General features: G+C 39.0%; 1 protein-coding gene across 1 annotated transcript; it reads left to right on the forward strand.

The window, feature by feature from the left end:
* Positions 1–3,231: 3,231 nt before the first annotated feature.
* Positions 3,232–7,271, forward strand: LOC125500986 (protein PFC0760c-like). The gene is made up of 5 exons (XM_048655414.1): positions 3,232–3,646; positions 3,752–4,037; positions 5,152–5,378; positions 6,807–7,025; positions 7,156–7,271. The coding sequence occupies exons 1-5, from the start codon at positions 3,232–3,234 to the stop codon at positions 7,269–7,271; spliced, it is 1,263 nt and encodes a 420-aa protein (XP_048511371.1).
* The last annotated feature ends 12,241 nt before the right edge of the window (positions 7,272–19,512 follow it).

Consider the following 19,512-nt stretch of genomic DNA (forward strand, 5'->3'; position numbering starts at 1 on the left):
AAAACGCATTTTGAAAGGGACACTTCAAACTCGAAGATGGTATCACGTGCTGCCTATCCCGCCATTTTTCTGCGACCTACTGAAGGTCGAAATTTGAATTTCCGCACCGTGTTATGGAGGGGTTCATTCGGAAGGTATCCAAGCTTCGAAAATGATCGGGGAAAAAAAAGCAGTGAACTTCGGAAAAGATGAAAGTTTGACCTTCAAAATCGTTTTTGAAAAACTTCAATACGTCGACTGGGTCGCTTGGAGCATTCGTTCGAAAATTTAGGGACAACAATTGCTTCAAGGTCACATAACTCGGCCAAAAAACATCGTAAATCAACTTACAAAATTGCATTTTGAAGAAGACTTTTTAGGCTTAGAGATTATTATCGTGGAAATTGCATTTCCACGCTGTGACACTCGGTGCATCGTTGTAAAGTCGAAAGTTCACTTCGCGATTTTGACATGAAATGATTCGAAAAAGGATTACTCTTTAAAAAAAAAAGATAATTTAATTCGACAAAGGGCATTCGAAAGGTTAAACTTTGAGCTTCAAAACAACATTTTTTGCAACGTTTTACGCACATTATTTGCTGAGTTATGAGGATTTGAAATCGGGCATTTTTAGGAGTAGAAACGGGGTGACCTGCTAATTTTTACGCGCAGTGTAGTAGATCACGTAGACAAACGACAGGGTATGGGATAGGAAAACGGCTACCGGAGTGAAGGGGGACAGGATGATGCACCGCTTGCACCTCTCCTTTTGTTTTTCGAACATAGGGGCCCCGAACCAAAAATCATTACCATTCGCTGTTTTTAAGTCGCGAGGTGCGCCTGTGTTTTGGTCCGATCGGATTAACGTCCAGAGTTGGAGTCCGGAAATCTGCGAAGTGACGGCCTAAAGTGATTTTCGATCGTTTGAAGTTTAAGTGTATCAACGTAGTGCCGCTCAGAGGACACAAAATCAATCTTCATCATTTTCCATTTTCTTTTTTTTCTTTCCCCCTAATTCCGAACATTAAGAGTTTAGTGAGTGCAAGTGGGGCGTTCATCCGTCAGCCGAATTCAGTGAGGGTTGCAGTGAAGCCGTTCATCAGCTCACCTTTCTACGAACGGTATCGTTACAACAGAATTGTTTACTTTTCCTCTCTCCTGACGTATGTGTTGTCGCCGCCGTTTTTCGCGTCGCTTATAGAATAGTCGCAAGAGAGAGATAATTGGTTCTTTGGTCAAAATATTTGGTTCCTTATTCTTCCGTTGCATATTTAGTTAGTGCCTACAAAGATTTAGTACCCGGAATTCGCTGTAATAATCAGTTTAATCATTAAATGACATCGGGGTGTTAGTCAAACGATACAATTCTTTAGTTTATTCATCCTAACCCCGAACATTCCCAATTAAAAAGTAGCAGACGCCTCCATGAAAAGATATCGTGCGGTCCTGTACAGGACCGGCAAGAGGGGACCCCATTACCTTCCGCTTATTGCAACGTAAGTGGAAATTTACTTTTTTTTTTAGTGTATTTGTGTTGTCGCGTGGGGAATCTACCCAAAAGGACGAACCGCTCGGGCCTTGCCCTCACGTAACAGAGGTACCAATGAAAATGCAAGAGGTTTGTGAGAAATGAAATAGATGATTATTGTCAAACCACATTACTTTATTAGATAAATAGCTGAGGCGTTGAGACCTTTTTTGAAAATGTTGATGGTTGTATGAGATTGTCGAGAGTTAATTTTGGAAAGGTGATTGAGTTGTCCTCCGATCTCGTCGGTTTGCGAGAGAAGTAGAAGTTAAAAATTCTGAGGGTAAGGCTCTGGAAAGAAGGACCGTCCAAAAGGGAGGGGAACCGCATCTGACGATGCAGTTTTGCGTGAGAATGAAATCGTTATCTGAGTAGAAGAGACTGGTAGCCAGGTTACAAGGCGGATAAAAAGGTCTCGTAGTCCGGGGTCAGCACGTAACAATTCTCCCAATCATTATTGTTCTTTGATTCATTGAATTGATTTTCATCAATTACTTTCAAATTTCGTCATCTTTTAATTATTTGTTAGGGTAGTTTTATTTTCATTCCAATCTTCTCGAGAATTTCTATTCGTGTAGCAACGTTCCATGTACTTGGCACAGTCATCGATTTGGATTCTTTTTTTTTATTATCCATGAATTCTTCTGAATAATCAATTAATATATTTTCATGGTAGTTACTGTTGAACATTTGATGTACTTGGCGAACTTTTTTGCACCATAGCTGTCTTTCGTGGGAATAGATCATCCTCAAACCTAGATCATAAGCCTAGGTTTGCCATCACCTTTTATGTTCACATACATTCGTATGAATTTGCACGTGTATAACTTCTCTCAATGAAAACACACCACACTGTTATACGTATTTGACCACTTGTCGTGATTTATTCAACCCGCAATGACACCATTCACCCCGGAGACTCTCAGCCACTCTAAAAAAAACCATCATTTCGGGTAGTGAAGGTCAAACATTTCTGCTGCCGTCCCGCAGGTCAACAACCTCGGGGTGGGAAAGAGAAAAACGCCCGGACAGGTATACCGGACCAGGTACCTACGCGAAGGTCAATGACCCGGGAAAGGGAGGAGAGGGGGGTAATTATTGGCGCCAGTGACCCAAGGGGAGGGGGAAAAGGGGAGGTTCGTTTTGACGCGGCGAAGATGAACTATTCTACTGACAAGAATGGTGAAATTGACAAAAATGATGAAAATGATCAGAATCTTTAAATTAACAGAAATGTTGAAATTATAAAAACTCGTGGGATTGACGGAAGTTACAAAAATAATGGTAATTGTGACATCAACGGAAATCGTGGAATCGACCAAAATGGTGAGATTGACAAAAATCGTGAACTTGATCAGAATCGTCAAATCGACGAACATGATGGAAACCGTGAATCATTGAATAGACAAAAATTCGCGGAATTAACGAAAATCGTAGAGTCAACGGAGATTGTGAGATTAACGAAAATCACGAAATTGAAGCTGATCGTGAAATCGACGAAAATGAGGAAATTGACGGTAATGACGAGAACGATAAATCGATGAATCAACGAGAATCGTAGGATTGACGAAAACGATGAAAATCACTAAGTTGACGGAAATGGTGAAATTGATCGGAATTGTGAAGTTAATGATAATGGTGGAATCGACAAAAATCGTGAAATTGATAAAAACGTCAAATTGTAAAAAATTGTGGAATTGACGAGAATCGTGAAATTGACGAACATGATAAAAACCGTGAATCATTTAATTGACAAAAATGACGAGAACAGGGGAAATGATGCGAAAAACAAAAATGATAAAAACGATGGAAATCGTAGAAACGATAGAAATAACGAGAACTATGGAAATCGCATATTATCTAGAAATGGTAAAATTGATAAGAATCGCGGAATGACCGAAAACGTTGAAAACGATGGAACTCGGAAAATCGACGGAAATGGTCAAATTGACAAAAATGACGCAAACGATGAGAATCACGAAACTCACGGAAATGGTAAAATTGATGAAACGAGTAAAATTGTAGAAAATCACTGGAACAATGGGATTCGCGGAATTGACGAGAATCGTCAAATCAACGAAAATTGTGGAATTGACGCAAATCAGAAAATCAACGCTAATCGTCAAATCGACGAAAATAGTGAAATTGATGAGGATCGTGAAATTGACGAGAATGGAAGAGTCGACGAAGAGGACGAAAACGATGAAAATCGCAAGATTGACGGAATTGCTGGAATCGACAAAGATCGTAAATTCAACGAGAATGATGAAAAAGATGAGAATCGCGGAATCAACGAGAATGGTGAAATTAATAAAACTCGTGAAATTGACGAAAATTACAAGAATGATGGGTACCGCAAAATCGACGAAAATCGTGAAATTGACGAATATGGTGGGATTAACGAGAATCGTGAACTTGATCAAAATCGTAAGATCGACGAAAATGGCGAAATGTCGAAAATGATGAAAATCGCAGTAACGACGAAAATGGTGAAACCGATAAGAATCGTAAAATTGACGAGAATGATGAAGTAAACGAAGGGAACAAAAACGATAAAAATCGCAAAACCGACGGAGATGGTGAAATTGACGAAAATGACAAAAACGATGAGAATCGCGAAATAAACGGAAATGGTGAAATTGATGAGACTCGCGAAATTGACAAAAATAGTAAAATTGATTCGTATCTTGTGATTGACGAGAATAGTCGAATTGAAGAAGATTGCGAAACCGGAGGAAATGGTAAAACTGATGAGAATGGTGAAATTGTAACAAATCACTGGAACGATTGGATTCGCAGAAACGACAAAATCGTAAAATCAACGGAAATTGTGAAATCGACGTAAATCACGAAATCATCGCTAATCGTGGAATCGACCGAAATAATGAAATTGATGAAAATCGTAGAATTGACGAGGATAGTGGAACTGACAAGAATGACGAAAACAATGAAAATCGCGAAATTAACGAGAATAGTGAAATTGATAAAACTCGTGAAATTAACGAAAACGGTAACTTCGACGAAAATCGTGTACTTGATCAGGATCGTGAAATCGACGGGAATGGTGGAATTGATGAAAACTTCGATATCGACGAAAATGACGTAAACGATGAAAATCGCGAAATTAACGAAAATAGTGAAATCCATACAAGTCGTAAAATCGACAAAAATTAAGAAATTGAAAAAACTGGTGAAATTGACGGAAATCGGGAAATTGACAAAAATGGTGAGATTGACAAAAATCGCAAAATTAACGAGACTGATGAAGGAGACGAAGAGGACGTCAACGATAAGTATCGCGTGATCGACGGCAATGGTAAAATCGATAAAAATGGTAAAAACAATGAGAATCGCAAAATTGACGAGAATGATAGAGTAGACGAAAAGGACGCAAACAATGAAAATCGCGAGTTCGGAGGGATTGGTGAGAACGACGGAACCGCTGAAAACGATAAAAATCGCGGAACTGACAAAAATCGTGAAATGAACAAAAGTGGTAAGATTGCCGAAAATCGTAAACTTGATCAGAATCTTGAAATTGACAAAAATAGCGAAATTGATGGAAACTTTGAGATCGAAGCAAATGACGAAAATGATGAAAATCGCGGAATTGACGAAAATCGTGAAATTAAAAAAAAATGTAGGATTGACGAAAATCGTGAACTTGATCAAAATCGCGAAAGTGACGAAAATAGTGAAATTGAAGAAAATCACAAAAATGGCGGAAACGGCAAAATTGTCAGAAATCGTGGAATTGACGAGAACAAAAAAGTAGACAAAGAGAACGACAACGATGAGGATCGCGAGATCGACGAAAATGGTGGAACTGACGGGAATGCTAAAATTAATAAGAATCGCGACATCGACGACAGTGATCAAATTGACGAAAATGACGAAATTGATGGGAATCGCGAAATTTACAAAAATTGAGAGGAGGTTGGGAACCGTAAAATCCACGACAATCGTGGATTGATCAGAATTGTAAAATCGACGAGAAAAGTGAAATTAACGGAGATCGTGAACTCATGGAAATCCTGTGATGGACAAGGATGTCCAAAACGATCGGGATGCTGCAAATGAGGAAAATGATGAAAACGATGGAAATCGTGAAAACGATGAGAATCACGGAAACGATGAAAATAGTGAAATATTCGGAGATGACAGGAATAGTCAGGGAAAGATGAGAAAAGTGTAATTGTCGAATATCGTAAAATTGATGAAAATCGTCAAATCGATGGAAATCCTGAAATTGAAGGAAATCGTAAAATTGATGATGAAAGTGGGATCGACGAAGATAACGAAAACGATGAGAATCGCAAATTTGACGAAAATGAAAAAATCGATGAAAATCTTGGAATTGACGGGAATAATGAAAAGGATAAGAATGGTGAAATATACAGTGTAACGTACGATCTTTCCCGTGGAAAATTAACGGCAGGGATTGATGGATTCGTCGTTACCCTTCGGCGCGTCTCTCTTATTATTCGGCACGATAAACTCTCAAATAACAAATCCGCTCGGTTTTGGCGCCAGACGCTGGTGCGTCACATGAAAATCGACAAAAGAAATTGAGGTCAAGATTCGTTTTTCTAAGAGATCTGCGATGACCGGCAACTTGACTAGCTCAGACATGATATGGGAAGGTAGAGGTGCTGAGTTTGCCGTAAATCACGGAATTCTAATTTCCTTTACTGGGCTTTGGCCCGTATATTCAATTCACAAGATGGGTCGTGCAATCATACATGAAATTTTGATTAGTCACAGGATTACATTAATCAAGAATGTGGTGGCAGGATCGGTACTTTGCTGAATTCAATAATTGCTTCGCGCCGGGCGTGATACAATATTTACAATTCAAACGCTCCTTCTCGGAGCGGTCGTATACACTGAAGTTCAGCTGTCAGGAATTGTGTCACTTGGATAGGCGAGAATATGTCACAATAGACAGGCGAAAATATCACGTCATCGGGAATTAATTGTCTCAGCGAATCACAAGAAAAGAAAATTATTACGCTGCGTTAGCATCCAGGCACAGTTCTACACTTCCATCTTATAAAAGCGTCAGGTTCGGTATTATGGCGGTACTTTGGCAGTAAACCGGTCACAAAGATCCAGATGCTTTCACTATTCTGAAGGTTCTTGATGATCTCGATGGTCTCGATGAGTATAGGCGGAAGGGGTTACAAAATGAAAATCTCCAAATTGGAGAGAATGATGGAAACGATTAGGATCACGAAGTCGACGAAAATAGTAAGATTGATCGAAATTGTGCAATTGACGAAAATAGTAATATTGACAGGAATTATGAAAACGGTTGGAATCGCAACATTGACGAAAAAGGTGTACTTGATGGAAGTCGCGAAGTTGACAAGATTAGAGAAATCGATGAGGATCGTAAAATTCACGGAAATAATGAAATTGACAAGAATCATGAAATTGACGGTAATGATCATTGATGAGAATGGTACACATGATGGAAATGACGGAATCGATGATAATCGTGCAGTTGACATAGATCGTGAGATGAATGAAGACAAAAGAAACGATAAGAATGGCGAAATAGACGGAAACGAAAAAAACGATAAGAATCGACAAATTGACGAAAATGTTAGAATCGATGGAAATCGCGACATCGATGGTAATCGTAGAATTGACGGAAATGGTGAATTTGGCGTGGGTGTTGACAACGATTGAAATCGCGCAATTGACGGAAACTGTAAAATTGATGAAAATCGCAGAATTGACAGAAATAATGAAACAATGAGGATACCAAATATGATAAGAATGACAAAAACGATGGGTATCGTCAATTCGAAGAAAATCTTGGAATAAACGGAAATCATGGGATTGACGAAAATGATGAGACCATAAAAATGGTAACTATGATGAAAATGACGAGTAGACTGATATGACAAAATTGACGAAGATAGTTAAATTGATGATTAACGTGGAAATGACGCTGATACCGAAAACGACAATAATGATGAATTTGACGGAAATGACGGGAACAATGGGAATAAGAAAATTGTCAAAAATGACAAGAATTATGAAAATCGTGAAATTTACGAAAATGGTGGAAAAAACAACAAGCGTGGATTTGACGAAAATGATAAAAACGATAGAATCGCTCAATTGACAAAAATCGTAAAATTGATGAAAGTCGTGTAAATGACAAAAATAACGAAAACGATGGAAATCGCGAAGTTGATGAAAAAGGTAAAACTGATAATAATCGTGAAATTGACGGAAACGGCGGGATCGACGAAAATGACAAAAACGATCAAACTCACGAAGTCGACGAGAAGGTTGAAATAGATCAAAATCGTATAATTCACGAAAATGATGAAAATGACAGAAATCGCAAAGTTTACGGATACGGTGGAATCGATGGAAACGACGAAAACGGTTGGAATAGTGAAATTGACGACGATAGTAGGGTTAACGAATATTGTCAGATGGACGGGAATGACGAAAACGATGAAAATCGTCAAATCAACGAAATTTGTCAAAATCATGAAAATCGATAGATTGACGGAAATGATGGAAACGATGGAAGTGGTAAAATTGACAGACCTGCGTGAATTGAAGGAAATCATTGAATCGACAAGAATGATGAGAACGATTGGAATCGCGGAGATCACAAACATAATGAAATTGATGGAAATTGTGGAATTGACGAAAAAAGAGGTATTTTCACGAAAATGTCGAAAACGATTAAAATCGAAAATTCGATAAAACTTCCGGAATTGATGAAAATCGCGAAATGAATGAAAATCGTGAAACTGACGAAGTTTTTGGAAACGATGAAAATCATCAAACCAATGGAAATCTTGGAATGGTAGACGAGAATCGTCGAAACGATGGAGATGTTAAAACCAACAAAAATGATGGAAACGATGAAAATTTCGAAATTTTCCGTAATGATGGGAAGTATGAAAATGTTCAAATTGACGGAAATGACGAAAACGATAAAAATCCTCAAATTCACGGAAATGTAAAAATTGACGAGAATCGTTATACTAACAAAAATGATGAAAACGATGGAAGTCGCAAATTGAATAAAAATGAAAAAAATTCATCGACATATTGAAGTCGACGAAAATGGTAAAACTGACGAAAATGACGAAAACGACGAATATCGCGGAGTTAGAAAATGGTGAAATTGATCGAAATTGTGAAATTGACCAAAATAGTGAAATTGATGATAACCGTGGAAATGATGCTAATGACGAGAAAGATAAGATCGGTAAAATTGACGGAAATGACGAGAATTTCGAAAATGGCAAAAATGGTGGAAGAGACGAAAATCTTGAAATTGACGAGAATGATGAAAACGATTAGAATCGCAAAGTTGACGGGAATAGAAGAATTGTTCGAATCTATGCAATTGACGAAAATTGTAATATTGACGAAAATAGTGTTATTAATGATAATCGTGGATATGATTCCAGCAAACACAGGGATATAACATGCAGGCACTAGTTATGTTACAACCAAAACGTGTTTGTTATTTGCGATGTACCATACTTTTAAAAATAACGGCTCTGGTACATGTAAATGTCCGCCACACGTACCTATAAACGAGACATGTTTGTCACACTAGCAAAGTCACGCCTACCATCATGACATCTCAGAGAAGTAACATAATGATTATCACCGTTATTACGTATTTACGAGTCGACAAGGTAATGTACCGCATATATGTACTTGATTTGTTCTAATGAGTGACGGTGCGTATGTACCATACATGTGACGTTCATATATTTGGTGCGTACCAATGTCCGCCACATGCACCTTCAATGAGACACGTTTGTTACACGGGCGAAGTTACGTAATCTCCACGTAACACAGTGATATCGCAGAATAGTGGGATCATAGACGTTGTCATGACGTACTTACCAGGTAACTTGGCAATGTTATATACCTTGTTCATGCCAATAAGCGTCGGTAGGTATGTACCAAACATGTCACATTAATGTACCTGGTACGTGCAACCGCCGTCAGACACACGTCTGAACGAAACGTATTTATTATATTGGCAAAGTAACGCCATCTCTATGTCACATAATGCCATCCTAAAGAAGTAGCATGATGAATATCACTATTACGTCTCTATGAGTCAACATGGTGATGTACCGTACATATTTTTAGTTTGTACCAGAAAGCGGTGGTGGGTACATACACCAAATGCGACACTCATAAACCTGTATCTGGTACGTTTCAATGTTCGCTATACATATCTCTGATTAAGACGTATAACACTGGAAATAAAACCTCTTTCATATGAAACACAGTAACACGTCAAAGAAGTGGCACTATCGACATGACCCTTATGACGTACCCGTGTCAAACTAATGACGTTATTTGGTACGTAGCAAGTGTACACGTATATACCCATCCCACAAAAGGCACCTACGGTGCAAAAAGTTCGCCAAGTACATCAAATGTTCAACAGTAACTACCATCAAAATATATATAACGATTATTCAGAAGAATTCATGAATAATGGAAAAACAAGAATCCAAATCAATTACTGTGCCAAGTACATGGAACTTTGCTACACGAATAGAAATTCTCGAGAAGATTGGAATAAAAATAAAACAACCCTAATAATTAATTGAAAGATTACGAAATTGGAAATCAATTGATGAAAATCAATTCAATGAATCAAAAAACAATAAAGATTGAAAATGTTACGTCGGTAAACGCTGCCACCAAGGTTACGTAGGTAAAAGGTTCACCGGAATTATTATTTAGGTTCGTTCTCGTTTTATGCAACTAAATGCAACTGCAGGAAAGGATTCGAAGTGATGAAGCTGATTGAGAGTTCGTATATGATTATGATGCGAAGTATAATTATTTTCCAAGCTCGAGGAGGCTTACAGGCGTAATCAGACGTGTTTGAGTCTCGAAAAGTAATGATTATTATTGACCAGGCACGGTAAGGCTTACAGGTGTGTTTGATGAATGTTTGTAGAGTGACTGATCCAGGATTTCGGTGTTTGACTAAGGAACTATGTCCTGGAAAACCGTACTGTTTGGTTCTAAGTTCGGAAGTAATTTCGATATGAAGATTAGGAATAAGGTAAACTCGGTTTATTGAAAGAGGGGGTAGGTGGAGTAGGAGTGCACGTGTAGCTGACAGGGTGCAAATCGGGAGGTCATTGCACTTGCATGTCATGCTGATGCAAGGTCTAGCAATGACCGATGGCAATTGAAATAGTCAGGCAGGAAAAAGGATATCGGGTTGCATCCGGTAGAATTGTTGGTAATAATTGATATGTATTGGGAATTGGTATGAATGGTTGGGCGAGACGTTTGGACCGAGGTCCGGACGTAAAAAAAAAATAAATTAAATTAACAAAAAAATAAAAAACAAAAATTGGAATACGTAGTTCTTGGCGGGCTAATGTTATATTGTCCTGCAAGAATTCTGAATTTTTTCTTCTGAAAAGCCCGCCAAGTCCTACTACCTCCAATTTTTGTTTTTTATTTTTTTTTAATTTAATTCATTTTTCAATGTTCATTGTTTTTTGATTAATTGAATTGATTTCCATCTATGCTTTCCAATTTCGTCATCTTTCAATTAATTATGGGGGTTGTTTTATTTCTATTTCAATCTTTTCGAGAATTTCTATTCGTGTAGCAAAGTTCCATGTACTTGGCACAGTAATTGATTTCGATTCTTTTTTTCCCATTATTCATGAATTCTTCTGAATAATCGTTATATATATTTTGATGGTAGTTACTGTTGGAACTTTGATAGCGTTAAAATTGCATTCATGTTATATCGTTTTTTCTATTTCATAAACCCATTTTATTGCGAGTTACATTAATTTCTTCGCTTGTCTCATCTCTTATGCGATAGGTGAAAAACTTTGATTATATACGAAAAGTAATATTTGGATTGTTGCGCTATCAATCGGCTCATTCACTATTTGCTGGCAGTTTTGCATCCATTGATTTCCTTGGTCGATTAAGGGTGCCCTGCCTGTCTTTGGAGAGGACGAGTATTGCACTTCGGTCTGCCAGCTATATTTGTGCAACCATAAACCCTGCTTGCAGCTTACCTCCTTTCTCACCAAGGCCTGTGACAGGCGATGATAGAGTTACTTATATGCAGGTATTATAGTTGCGTTTCTATGGCATTTGCCTAGTTCGTTTTTTATATTCATTTTTATATCTTATCGATATGTCTTACACCGCATTTGAATTTGTCGCAAGAAGAATGTGTATCCGTCCTTTGTATTTCTTGGCCAGGTTTGCTTCCTGATATTCGTATTATTAGTGATCACCCAGGCGAACGTCTCTTCTCGTAGCATGCTTGTATAATAGCCTTCCGTTATGTTGCGGCCATGGTGAAAAATCGCACTATCTACTTTATAACTTTTAGCGCAGATCATAATTTTCTCCGTGGGTATTACTTTTATGCTGTGATCATTCGATTTCATAACTTCCCCGTTTTTCACCGAAAATAGCATCAGCTGAATAATGAAACAGCTGTTTGATGATAATATTTCAGTTTTCGCGCACATTTCTTCCGATTTGCAAGTACCGCACGATCCTTTCACTGTTTTCCAGTGCGATAGATTATCATTGAATATGTCCGATAACCTTGGTGTTTTTTTGCAAGATTTAGGCAGTGCCAATGACAATATTGTACTGCGTTCGATTAAGGTGTAACCGCAATTTTTGCAGAGTAGTTTTATCGTCAGCTGATGCTCAACAATCGTGCTAAAGTCATTGTGATTAGAAATTAGACCGGTTGAAAATTCGGACGCGTCTTGCCGCTCATTCGCAGTAAACTATTCACCCGCAAGTCTTCTAGCGATAAATACATTCGCCGGGTCTTCTGAGTTAGCATAATCATTAATTAACGGTCTCAAGACATCATCTGTTTCATTTTGACGCAATAAATGGTCTCTGAGTGTTTTGCAGTGTAATATACACTGGATTGTTGCGTTAGCGTAACAAGATACGTGATCAACATGTTGTAAGCCTTTTATTCGCCACGAATTGGCTGCAGTTTCTTCGGCTGGTGCCTGACATGTGACAACATCTTTCGGTATTGACCATCTGCAGTCAGGTATCTTCTTTGCTCTCATCGACGTGAGTCATCAGCATCAGATCTGGACAATACATTTTCCTCATTCTATTATATTCTGAAATGGCTGATCCATTCGCTAATACAGAGTAAGGACCGTAATTGATCAGATGCAGACCTTCTGGTGTGGTTATTCGCGAAAGAGCAACGTGAACTTATCCACGCGCAAATACGGTATTGCCTGCGTCAATTACGGCGTTCTTTAAACTCAGGCCCTGACTTTTATGAATTCTCATACCGTAACTGAGGCGAATAGGAAATTGTTTTCGGATAACGTAAGCGCCTTCCATCACCTCAAATTTCACATCAACGCGCTCCAAAAGATGTACGACGCCTGTAGCTAAGACAATCTGCACTGTTTCTACGTCACCGGTATCAGCAGCTCGGGACATTGCCGTTATTGTACCAATAGTGCCATTTACGAGGCCTAACGTAACATCAATGTTCCGTCTAATCATTATTTTCGAGCCAATTTTTACAATAATCATTCTTGATAGACCCGCAGTTCGTGAACTGTCTTCGTCATCCGTGTTCAACATTTTCTGAACTTTTTTTTTGAAGTACGGTGGACAATCAACCGTATCATGAGCCAATAATTGTATCTCGTCGGTCTGAATCTCGCTCAACATTGCTTCATTGAGAACATCACACATGCGACACGTAGGAAGTAAACAGACTGTGTCAATAGGTAAATTGTTCATATAATTGCAAAGTAATCGTATTCTGTCTCTGAACTCATTTGCTTTGAATGTGATATTCCTCGATTACAATATTTTCGTGTCCGAATCAGTAACGATTCCAAGGCGTATTCTTGCGAGTATCTCGCGATACGTCTGATCTTTCTTTTGTCTCATATTGATAGTGAGTTCATCGTATGTGAATAAATTACGCCACAGATCCATACTACCCATTGCACCTATGAGTTTTTCTACATCGTAGTTCGATAATTTTGTGAACGAGGGTCCCTCGTAAACAGGCGGGAGTTGTAGCAGATCTCCGAAAAGGAGGATGTGCTTATTACCAAACCAGCCGTCTTTACAGTCTGCGGTATTGAAGATTTCGACTAATCTAAGATGTATGTATATGAAAGTAACGTTAGAAATCATCAAAACTTCGTCTATCACTATCAGGGCAACGTTTCTCAGTTGGTCCCCTATGGTTTTGAGGACCGCGTCTGACAACGGGTTGTATTTTGGAGTACGGCCGTGTTCAACTGGCAATTGAAATAGCCTATGAACAGTCAAATCGTCAACATTAAATGTTGATACTCCGGTTGGAGCTGTTATCGCAGTATCTTTACTAGCATGCTGCTGGATCCAACGTCTGATGTTTTTATGAAAAAGCTTTTACCAGTTCCACCTTCTCCACTGACGAAAAGTCATAAGATTTCGTTCGAACTCACCGCTTTGATAACCTGATTGAAAACTCGTTTCTGATCCATATTCAGCCTGCCATTTCTGAAACGTCTACGGTTTCGACTTTTTTAGCTGCGTCTTTGAATTTCTTCATCGCATCTTCAGCCTCGATAGGTACGCAACCGAGTGGTACAGTATCGCTATTTTGTGAATTATCATGTCGTTTGCATTATCTGCGATTTTTTTTTCAATCACTTCCTTAGCATATTCCAGACCTTTTTGTATTCCGGTTATGCGTTCGTGATATTCCAATGCTTGTTCAAGTTCTGATTGCATTGATTGAAATGAATCAGCATAAGTGTCGTATCCGTTACGGAGTTCGTCTACTTCTCTCCATGGTTGGAAGAGTAGCAGCAAGGCGTAAAAATAACGCTCCGGTTGTATATTGACGTTATTTTCATAGTGATTTACAAGGCATGGACGCTTACGCTTCTTCAAGTATAGCGACATGCCCATTGAATAATATTCCACATCTTCACTTGTTGGTTTTACCTTCGTTGTATCGTACCATTGTACGAAGTCGTATAGATTAGTAGATTCCAATTCCCTTGGTCGTGCAGGATAATACGTATCGACAAACGAATCGCAAAATATTTCAGTGGAATCAGCCTCCAAGGCTTCGATTTCCTTGCAAGATTTCACTTTTCCATTTCTGATCATTTTCACGTCTATCCACCTGATGGTAGTTTCCGGATCTGTACCGTACAATGGGATCCCCAATAGAGTATTTGCGGCTTCAAGAGCTCCACATTCTCTATGATTCAACATACGCGAGGCAGAATTCCATAAACGACTACACAAAGATTTCGTGGAATTTACGTCTGCGAAACTTGTGTCTGAGTTGCTTTTTTCGGGCTTAGCGACGTATTTAGTGACATACCGATTCAGGAGTGTAGTTTTTTCTCCGATGATCTGAATGTCCATATTCCCTTTCCAGGCCGTGGGAATTGCCGGGTTATAGTCGTTAATATTGCCTTCCTTTTCGAAGTGGGGCAGGTCGTACAATCTGCTTTTAGACTTACGCGTTCGCCTACCAGCGATCGAAATGGCCACATCTTGCATAACGAAATTATTCGTGATTGGTCGAGAAAACCCGAAACGACGGACTCTTCCAGATTTCCCAGTTTTGTTCGCTTTGCTTCGCAAACAATAGGAATTATGGGTATGTCGTTGATGCGTATTAACACGACGATAGAGGTTTGGTGAAACATCTTTAGATGGTATTCTGTAAGTAGCATATTTAAGATTAAAGTTTGCTATCTCTTGATTGGAAGATGTTCCAAGAATCGGAGCATCTTTGATCCAGATCATTAAATAAAAATGCTGCGTTCCTCTACCTTGGTATTCTCTCCTCCAAAAGAAATGCGTTACTTCCCCAATGGGATTATCTGGAGAACATATGAAATCGAGCATAGCCTTGAACTTATTGTCGATAAATCTGGATGCGGACACTGAATCAGAGGCCACCAACTGACTAGGTGACATCTTTACGGTGGAGGGACCTCCGACTTCGCGTAGATATTCTGTAATATCCGACCACAACCATTCGCTTGGACCTCATGTGAGGAACCATGTCACCGGTCTGTAATTATATATCATACAGGATACGTCATTTCTTGGCCGACTCCAATATTGCCCCGTATCATGGAGTCTTGCAAATATAGCATTCAAATCTCTCTCCAACTCTTCCTCGGAAAGTTTACTCAAATAACTTGCTGCAGTAAATCACTCCCTTGGATTAATAATATTAATTTCGTAATAAATACCACCGTTCAATTGTCTGTTGTTAGAATCGTTTAATAGATAGAAAAGGTATTGTTGTTCGGTTCTGAATTGTGGATGCTCTGACATAAGTCTCGATTTGATGGATTCGAAATGAGTTATGCTTTTGGGTCTATCTTCGTGCTGTCCGTTACAATCGTAAGAATACAAATGCGGAAAACATTGCAAATCTAGTGTTTTTTTACAGTTGTCTAACGGCACGTCGTGAATTTCAAACATTTGATGTAGGTTGATCGCCGTTTCATTTTCTTTTTTTTCGTTCATCGGATATATGGTATATCGTTCGTACAGCGCATCTGATGCCGCAGCCTGAGTGAGTAATGCAGCGCGATCATCAGCTTTTCCATCATCGTGAGTCTCGTTTGGTTCGACTAAAGGATCGTCTTTGTGATCATAAACTGATTCTGTATCTTGGTTGTCTTGTATTTGGAATTCTACGTCTTTTATGTGAGCCAGAAAAAGATCGGCCGATGCTGGGAGCTCGATCTTTAAATATTGTGGGTTATTTTTTTTGAGCCAGACTAACGCTTTCCACACTTTATTCATATCGACTAGTTGTTCCCACACCAATTTTGATTTGGTTGGGATACCACGAACTAGAATGTAGAATTCGTAGTCTAGATTAATTGGATCCGTTTCACGGCAGACTTTTTTCAAAGTTTCTTCAAGGGGAAGGGGCAAATGAAATGTTCTGCCCTTGACTTTTTGCACCGTCTCTCTATGGGGTAGATGTTTTTTTGCAACAGTGCCCATTCTTTGAATAGTTTGGAATACCTTTGCTCTTTGAATCAAGATTCGCTCGTAATCATTCAAGCGCGATATAACTTCGGGTACCGACTCGGTAGCAAGTTTATTCAGTACGCATTTTGGTGGCATGATGTCTTGTCGAAGCTTTGGGAGACAGTAATTGCAAACATAATCGCAATCGTTACCTCGAGCTGCGACGTGTTGCATCAGTTCTGCCCAAAGTAAAATAGTCATAGGTTTCCTGAATTTCTGCACGTTCGTGACCTCTCTTTGGAAACAAAGTTGTTCACAGGATACACATACGTACCGTGGAGTATCCATAGATCGCTTTGTTAATGTTCTAATCACGATCACGTGCTTAGATATTATATTTTCTTCGTTGAGATCTATTTCTTGCGTAACATTACTGGCGAGAGTGTTTGCTTTGTATTGGCCAAATTCTGATGTTTCTTTCAATTCCGTTATGTCAGCATCTTCTAGAGCTTTGTCTATAGTGAGTATTTTTTCAAAACAGTTCACTGTCTTGCATACTAACCGCTGTATGTATCGCACCGAAGGGAAATGTGGTGCTCATATCTAGACGGGTGAAAAAATTTATTTGCAGCTGGCATTATCCATGTAACACACTTGTGATTGACCTAGCTTGACGTCTATGTGTTTTACGGTACAATCCAATCGCTCAATGAATTTATTCATATTTTTCAATGAGCAATTCGATGTGATTTGTAGAAAACTGAGGTATTTATTCAGCTGATGTATTTCTCGGGTTTTGCACATGTTACCGCAGAGCCAACTTTTATTCATGCCTTTTGATTTTTTCGTCGGCTCAGCCAATGGCAAGATTTTTACTGCTTGCCCCGTTCGGTTGATTATGATTGCGTCTGATAAGTGAACACTCTTGCATGCGGCTTCTGCAAAATAGGGTTCACCGGAAGCAATGTCTTCAGATGGAGCACATAAAGCACCTAGCTTATTCCTAATACTGTCATCGCGACATTCGGCAGCTTTTGTTGACAATATTTGTGCCTGCTTCTTAACGGCCATTAATTTTTTTTTTAACGCTATGATGTTACATTCTCTTTCATGGAGACACTATTTTACTATAGATTCTGCTTTCAATCTGCTCTCAGTTCTGCGTTTTTCACTAATTTTTGGTAATATCTTTGTCACATATTTCTCTTTACATTGCCTGACAGCCATCAAATTGGCCGCGCGGATAAGTCGATATTTTGTAATGATTCTGCTGGCGGCACTCATTTTTTGTCGTACGTCATTATTCCTCTTGGTTCGTATGTCATTAAATTCATTGTACTGCATCTGCGAACGCTGTGGATCGCAACGGCGTGAATAATTAGCTCGCAATTGCGCGCGTTCTCTGTCCATTTGGGCAGCATACCGCTTAAGATGCCGTTCACGTTCTTTTTCTATATGGGACAAATGTCGTTTACGTTTCTATATGTTTTTCTGGCACGGCGTGTTTCTTTATTGAAGGGATAAAGTTCTCGCTGCCGAGCCCGCTGCGCTTCGATATTCGTATGATGACATTTTTTGTGTTGTTCTCTACGTTTTCCACCATCTGAGATACGCGCGGGAAGGATGGTTTGTTCGTTACGATCATGTAACCGATCATCCACGACCGACAATGTACGTCCGGATGTGTTGCTTTCACGTGGTTCCACTGGGGGCTTTTCTGAGGTTATATCTTTCTGAATCGGTTCCCATGACTTGTCATCATCTTTTTTGATATCATTATCATCATTATTATTATTCATATCCTTGTGCGCTGGATGCGACATTTTCGTTAACAGAGGATTATTTCTGACTTGTGCTACCTTGTCCAACGTATTTCTCTTTAAATTTTGTTGTGTACGTTGTCCCGCGACAACTTTGCCAGGTGCCTGACGTTTTCTGGAGGAACCAGTATTTTTTGAAGCGGTAATCTTTTGCTTGTTAACGCATGGAAAGTTTTCTATGACGTTGCTTTCTAATATTTTTATCAGATGTGTTCGCATCTGAGAGATATCGTAAGTTTTTTGTGATGGGTTATGACCGTTGATGAGCGATATTGCGAATACAATAGCAAAGACTCCACAGGCGGATTCATTACTTTGCTGTTGAACTTGTGGGAATTTGATACGTCGCCTCTGGAACTGATAAAAAGGAAGCAGTTTTCTCAAGTATATCTCATGGTGCTCATGAAGAGTCTTCCTATTCAATGAATCGTATATGCATAGCGATTTACCGTCGAAATAACTGCATACTCAGTGCCCGTCTAGTCCTGTATTACCGCTATGCATTATTTGAACATGCTTTTCATTCGATGAAACCGGCTTAATTGTGTTTGGCATTCGAACTCGCCACGTTTCTTGAAGCGAAAATGTTAAATATTTTTCAATTAAGTGATTCAAGTGATCCATATGTACGTCAGTCAACCACCCACGAGATGTTATTATATCTTTGGACGTAGCATCCAACTTCGGTGTAAGACAAAACACGCTTTTTCAATTTTCAAGTGCTATCTTCTCCTCATTTTTATTAACCGATGAAACTTGTGTTGTGAGACAAATCTCATCACTAACTAGCTGATTGTTGTCACGATGAGACAAGAGAAGAACAGTTCCTTCAACTGCTGATACACTATTCGTTCCGTCCGTACATGGAAACGGTTGGATTTCATTATTTTTCAATAATTTTGGTAAATGTGCCCGAATAAGGGTTGCATGATATGTTACCTGGTCAGGTTTTTCCCCATTTAGAATGGAAATAGCAGGAGCGATCGCAAATACTCCACAATCAGACCCATTGTGCTGCCGCTGAACTGTAGGAAATTGTACAGGATTCTGTGAGAAGTTGTAAAAGGGAAACAACGCCCTCAAGTATGTTTCATGGTCCTTGCGGAGCACCTTTGAATTCAAAGAATCGTATATGAATATCGATTTTGTATCGTAGTAGCTACA

This window comes from Athalia rosae, chromosome 5 (genome assembly GCF_917208135.1).
Source record: "Athalia rosae chromosome 5, iyAthRosa1.1, whole genome shotgun sequence".
Classification (NCBI taxonomy): domain Eukaryota; kingdom Metazoa; phylum Arthropoda; class Insecta; order Hymenoptera; family Athaliidae; genus Athalia; species Athalia rosae.

Excerpts from the sequence above, each read along its gene's own strand:
- LOC125500986 (XM_048655414.1), top strand. The coding sequence starts at position 3,232 with ATGATAAAAACCGTGAATCATTTAATTGACAAAAATGACGAGAACAGG. Across the intron at positions 3,647-3,751 it reads TCGTCAAATCGACGAAAATA|ATCGTAAATTCAACGAGAAT; the intron begins GTGAAATTGATG and ends GAATCGACAAAG. Across the intron at positions 4,038-5,151 it reads AAATTGACGAGAATGATGAA|GATTGACGAAAATCGTGAAC; the intron begins GTAAACGAAGGG and ends AAAAAAATGTAG.